Source organism: Anarrhichthys ocellatus, unplaced genomic scaffold (assembly GCF_004355925.1).
Source record: "Anarrhichthys ocellatus isolate YVR2014 unplaced genomic scaffold, GSC_Weel_1.0 scaffold48, whole genome shotgun sequence".
Classification (NCBI taxonomy): Eukaryota; Metazoa; Chordata; class Actinopteri; order Perciformes; family Anarhichadidae; genus Anarrhichthys; species Anarrhichthys ocellatus.
The window spans coordinates 661,230-667,739 of NW_022280078.1; the positions used below are offsets into that span (position 1 = coordinate 661,230).

At 41.5% G+C, this 6,510-nt stretch overlaps 1 protein-coding gene across 1 annotated transcript in view; it reads right to left on the reverse strand.

Moving 5' to 3' along the window:
- fxr1 (FMR1 autosomal homolog 1) overlaps window positions 1-6,510 on the reverse strand; it is an 11,928-nt gene that overhangs the window by 4,478 nt on the left and 940 nt on the right. Inside the window, exons 2-12 of the mRNA XM_031869725.1 lie at window positions 5,113-5,165; window positions 4,904-4,997; window positions 4,727-4,798; window positions 3,981-4,129; window positions 3,640-3,733; window positions 3,297-3,413; window positions 2,332-2,502; window positions 2,035-2,113; window positions 1,681-1,796; window positions 1,420-1,506; window positions 81-180 (exon numbers count right to left, since the gene is read on the reverse strand). Coding sequence (XP_031725585.1) covers window positions 81-180; window positions 1,420-1,506; window positions 1,681-1,796; window positions 2,035-2,113; window positions 2,332-2,502; window positions 3,297-3,413; window positions 3,640-3,733; window positions 3,981-4,129; window positions 4,727-4,798; window positions 4,904-4,997; window positions 5,113-5,165 — 1,132 coding nt within the window. The remainder of the gene's footprint in view (window positions 1-80; window positions 181-1,419; window positions 1,507-1,680; window positions 1,797-2,034; window positions 2,114-2,331; window positions 2,503-3,296; window positions 3,414-3,639; window positions 3,734-3,980; window positions 4,130-4,726; window positions 4,799-4,903; window positions 4,998-5,112; window positions 5,166-6,510) is intronic.

Genomic DNA, 6,510 nt, shown 5'->3' on the forward strand with positions numbered 1-6,510 from the left:
TCCTCCTCCTCCTCCTCCTCCTCCTCCTCCTCCTCCTCCTCCTCCTCTTTCCCCTCTCTCTCCTCTTTCCCCTCTCTCGCCTCTCTCTCCTCTCTCTCGGTCACCTTGGCGATGAACCTGGGTGATCTGACGTAACTGTTCATCGATCTGCATCCTCTCCAGACGAAGCTCCTCAACTTCCTAGAGGATAAAAAAAAAGAAACAGGGGCAATGGTAAGAATAAAGAGAAAGAAAACCAGATGAAAGGAAAAGCAAGAAACAGAACATGTGTGCAATTGTACTTCTTTTGTTTCAGTAAATGAAGAGAATCTCTGAGAAATGTTTTTCTTTTCTTATGTAGGGTCATCACTGGATACAAATGCATAATCATCATACACACATCTACATCACATCCAGTGTGCCTTGTGTTGCATATTCTGAATCTTGCTAGGCTGCTTCCCTGTGTATAATCCACAATCTGCCACAGCTCTTCCTCTAGCTGCTCGCCTTCTGCAAGAAGCTCCGCCATGTCCTACACGTACACGTACACACACACACACACCGTGCAAAACACACACAAAGCATCAACACAGGACACGTGCATGCGTGCAAAACGTACACACCGCAGAGCAGCAAAGTCAAGACACATGAAGATTATAAAGCATTTGTATGGCATTCACAATTAACACTGTAGACATATAGATACGGAAATAATGATAATAATCAGAATTCCTGCCAGGACATCGTTTACGAGAGATGGTAATAATCTATATGTCCAGCTGGTCAATGTGTAAAACTTCCAAGTCAATGTCGAGCCTAAACTGAAACGTTGTTTTCATTCTCACATTCATCTCAAGAACCCTTTGACGTTGAGGACAAGAGGAGTCGGGGAAGGAGCTGGCAATCTTGTGATTAAAGGGACAACCCGCTCTTCCCTGTTAATCACAGACGTCCCCTCCCGCTGGTGATTTTCTTCAAATGAACTTCACCTCCCTACACTCCTCTGCTTGTGCCGTGGATATTTCCATCACACATCCCACCAAACTGTGGCTGACTGAGCTGTTAGCCTCAAAATGGAATGCATTTTAAAGGAGTTGCTGTTTTTTCTGGTGTTGCAACACCAGAACTAAAACTTAACTTTTACCACCACCGCCCCAAAGTAAATGCTGGCCATCCCAATTATAAAAATACTGTTAATACACACACACACATATACTATATATATATTTATATATATATATACACACAGTATATATACACACACATACATATGTGTTGTGTTTTTGGTTTATACATACTGTATATACACATATATAAACATATGAAGATGTAGGGGAAAATAGACAAACATGCATGAAAAACAAGCCCTTTAACCCTATTTAGCGCACACACACACACACACACACACACACACACACACACACACAAAGGTATCCTTACATTAAGGTAAGAGATGTGGTACTCCAGCAAGACCTGAACATTGCCAATACTCTCCTTAGTACCGACAAAGGTGAATGGGACCATTCCCTGTGTCGACAAAACAAAAGAACACAACACATGTTAGTACGGGACTGACTGAACCAAGTGCAAAGAAAGTGTCTGGATGCATAGAAATAAGAGAAGACAAAACCGGTGACACTTATCAGTACTGCACAATCAGCTTTGTCAGTAGCAGAAATGATATGGCAGTAGCAGGCTTACTTCCTGTCGGGGCTGCTTGTTGTCTTTGTCTTTGTCTCCTTCTATCCTGACCCTCACCACACCGGACTTGTCCACAATCTCCTGGATGACCTTTCCGTTCTTACCGATCACTTTGCCTGAGGACACAAAGCAGGGAGAAGATGATGAACTAGCCAAACTGAGATCACCTCATAAGGGAGTAGATAACTATGGTATATGAAGGAGCTGCACAGATATTGTTATGAATTTTAGATGTGGCACTATGATCATGACTAACGTATGGAGCATCTCATTTTCAGTTGCCCGTGACTGCCCCAAGTAAAAACACAAGTTTTGAAGATTTCCAGCTCAGGGAGTAAACGTGTGTCCACGTACCGACAAGGGCCCTGGGCACCTGGACAGAGTCCTCCAAAAACTCCAGGTAGTTCCTGGCCTTCTTGACTGCCTCCGCTGTCTGAAAGACAACACAGGGTTACTTTATCTGTCATACGTCCAACACACATGCACCGTCAATCTATATGTTCTACAAACCGCATACGGTCACTCAGTCGTAATAAGTTTACTTAGTTTGTCTTTACATTTGTTGCTGTGAAGGCTTGTATTCATTCATTCCTTTCACCCATCACTGAGCCACTCATGTGTCCTCCAACACTAAAGCACAAAACACCCTACCTCTCCGTAAATCCTGAAAGTGCCAGTCTCTTCATCGAGGTCAATGGCAGAGACACCTGGAACTTTCCGTGCTTGCTGGATGTTGCTGCCGTGGCTGCCGATGGCCAGGCCCATCAGATCCGTTCTCACCATGAACTCCTCCTGGAAGGACGACACCATCTGCCTGGAGCTCTGCACAAACACAAGAGCAGAGGTTCAGTTGTCGTCAGTTCATCTTTTCACAATACTTGAATTTTATTTTTATAGCCAAAACGGACAGATATAATGTTATCAAAAATTCAAAAAATAATTGAAGGTGCTGAAAATATTAATAATCTTCTCTCTGATCTGAAGTACAGTGCACACATCGTATATCTGTCCTCATTATCAGGAGTAATAGCTATTATACATTATTCATTGTTATACATGCACTACCCCAACAATTCCAAATAGCCCATGACATAAAGAATAGTAGTAACACATTATTTATTATGCATCCACATGAATTATTATTGGTTATTCTCAGACGGATAGCGCTATAGAGGGGCCGTGTGTCGCTGTCCCGGGTACTGAAACACAGCAGAGGAACTTGATAGAGAGACATAGGCTAGTCTATTCATTCATTCATTTGTTTATGGGCCTACATATGTGCAAACTTGTTTTTCAGGGGTTCATATCCTGGAATATGTCTCACTGAAGCGTCTTAGCTCCAAATATGGTATTGAGGACAACTCCAATTCTTTATTACAAACTCCTTAACTAGCACTCACTAGCACTTTGCTCTGACGGACACCCAAAGTGTCGTATAAAAAGTTAGACTTTATAACTTCATCTGGTATGGTCACATTGTCATTAACTGCCCCTCATGTCCCCTTCAGACTAGGTTTAAGGTTGCTAGTTGTCCCCCCTCCAAGTGTACTAAGCCGCCCATGTGACCTCCAGGTTACCATCGAGACCGAACCACAGCGACCTCATCGCCAACTAACCTCCAGGTGTTTTGTGGCCTCATGGTTGCGGGACATTAGCAGCAGCTTGGTCCTGATGCTGCGCAGGTGCATGTCACTCAGCAAAGAAACACGCTTCACTGTCGTCTCATTGGTGGACTACACACACACACACACACACACACACACACACACACACAGGAATAAAAGAAGAATTAACATATTTTGAGCTGCTCCCTTTGTGATGACGACTAGAAAGAAAGGAAGAGCTGAGTCATCCAGTGCACAAACATCAGCAGGACAAAGTTGCGACACATCATATAGTAGTTGAGATGCTATTATGAATATCCAAATGTCCCCACAGGATTAATAGTGAGCCAGTTACCACAATCACTAGTTGGCTGGTCTCAGGGCAGTACGAGATCCGACAGGCTCCCACGGCTTTCTTAAATTCTTTATGGGCATTCTCACTCTGGCATCTGCAATATGAGGAAAATGTATTACTTTAAATTTGCCAAATTCCTTATGTAAACAAATGGTTTACCCGCACATCTGTCACACCGCTGACAGGTGATTAGGATTGGATGAATCTTAAGACAAAAGTACAGACCATATGTAACACCTACAATAAACAATCTTCTGTATCGTTAATTATGAAGAGAACAAGCATGTGTATTTAAGATGTATCCCTCCCTACGCTCATTGGTGTAAAGCTGCTGTACATACGCTTCTTGTAGATCTTGAGGAACAGGGACAGTGCACTTGTGAAAGGAGTTCTTGGTGATGGCCTTGTTAGTGTTGACTGGACGCAGACGCTCAAAGGTCACTATCTCATTGTAGGTGGCGTCGCAGGCTGCATACTCTATCACGTAGAACTGTAAAGACAGACATATATATATCTCATTATGGGGTGTCACGATATACAGCTAATGATGATAAACACGATATCCAAAAAAATTAATATTGATATCATTTCAATAATACACATATGACAATATGATAATCTAGATTGATAAATAAAACTACGGGTAAGAGGGAAAATATGTATTTTTGATTTTGGGGTGAACTGTCTGTTTAAAGATGCATTTGACGAGTAGCATTTCATTTTTTTCAAATTTCCTATTGATATCCTGATAATATTGTTATTATGATTTTTTTCTGGCAAACAATAATCATATAGTGAAAATCTGAAATCCTGACAGTTTGAATAACAATAGCGAAATATCAGGTTTGCAAAAAAGTATTTTAATAAAACAAGAAAAAATGTATTTTAGCTAAATTCTTCACTCAACACTCTGCTAGTTATAAAGTATTATAGATCGATAGCTGCAATATTGGTCAATTTTAATGAACTATATAATAATAACACTACAATAGAGTGTCAGTAAGAATTTAATATTGTTGGCATTAATATGCATGTAACTATTAAGTGTATAGTATAGAAACGTGTCTTCATTAGGAACATTACTCACAGCTCCCTTCATCATGCGGACTTTAGCCAGCCACCAACCACAAGGCTCCTGATCATTGGCTTTGGAGAGGATCTGACAGGAGACGAAGACCGAGAGACAGAGTGAGACACAAACACAACGGTATCGGAAAGGAAACAAGGAAAGAAAAAGAGTAGACTATGTGTGTGTCCTCCTCACCTCCACCTCCTCGTCCTCTCCAATCTCCTTCTTGCTGTCAGCGGCCGGTGGCATCCTGACATCATTGAAGGGCACCTGGCGCTCTGGCTGCCAACTGTAAACAAGATGGTCATGTCTTACCTTGTTAAAACACGGTCCTACATTGAAATGTTGAACTCAACATGTTTCATGAGGACAGCTTGAATACAGGAGAAGGGAGAAAAACTCACTTGTTCTCAAAGGCAACGGTGAGAGAGTCATCGTGGATATCTTTCACAACGCCCTGCAGGACAGACACACAAACAGGGTAAACACATACGATCAGCGGACTGAAATTAAGTGCCACCTATTCAAGACACTGACTGTACAGGACAGAAATAATTGACTTTGATTCTTCAAGCAAGTTCTCTCCTTTGTGATGAGAATAAAAAAAATATTCAAACAGAATGAATTCCAGGTTTGAATTTACAGGACCTCAATTACAAGCTCGAGTGAAGTGCACATTAATAAATATATTTGGCGTACAATCTAACTTGTTTGTCAGTGTGTGTGAATAACTAATTGAGGTTTTGGCTCAGGCATACAACAGTTCACAACTAAGACTATTCACAGCCGGTTCTGCTGATTATTGAGAGAAACAGAGACAGTTTTTATGTCAATTTACAAAACTATTTTTAACCCCAATTAGTTCTGGTTGTTGGCATGAATGTTAGTGGCAGATATCTTAAAATCTGGGCAAAAACCACCTATAGCATCTGCATGAGAACAGGCCACAAGGTTTAGAGATGAAATGATTAGTTACTATTTTATTTTGGTTATCAATTACCGGTAATGTTTAGAGAAATTATGCTAAATATTCTCTGGTTTCAGCTTCTCAAATGTGTGGATTTGTCTCTATTCATTGTCATGTGTGATAGTGAACTGAATACCTTTTGGGTTTTTGACAAACTGGCTACAAACTGGCTCAGACTAAACATACAATGTGAGAGACATTGTAATAGACATGTAAAAAAGAAAATAATCTGCAAATGAATTCATGACACAATAAAAACAACATTAGCTGCTGCCCATTAACACACACCAGAAGTGAACATGTTTTAGGTGTTCAGGAGCTTTAAGACCTGTGCAATGTAAGCAACCTGCTCATCTCTTTTGAAGGTGCGATATCAATTTCATTTTAATAGAAAGATAGAATCACACAGACATAAAACTCAAAATTCAGCCCGGGCAACCGACCAGCAGGGTAGTGGACACAATGAGTCACCAGGGCTGGGTTCACACAGAGAACAGCAGTGGGGAGTGGGACAGTCTCAAACAGTAGTAGCAGGAGTCATGAGGAATAGAGATGAGGCCAGAAAGGAAAATGAAATAAAGGAAAGGAGTACGATTAGCAGAGGAGACGAGAGAAGGAGAGAGGAAACGCACAGAAAGAAGAGATGGTAGGAGAGGAGACTGTTGCACACAGCACGTCCTGAAATAGCCTTTAAGTCTGCGGTATCAGTGATCCTCTCCTGGCATGCCAGCTGGTCAGGATTGACAAGGAACAGCTGGCTCACTCTCTCTCACACACTCTCACACACTCACACACACACACACACACACACACACACACACACACACACACACAC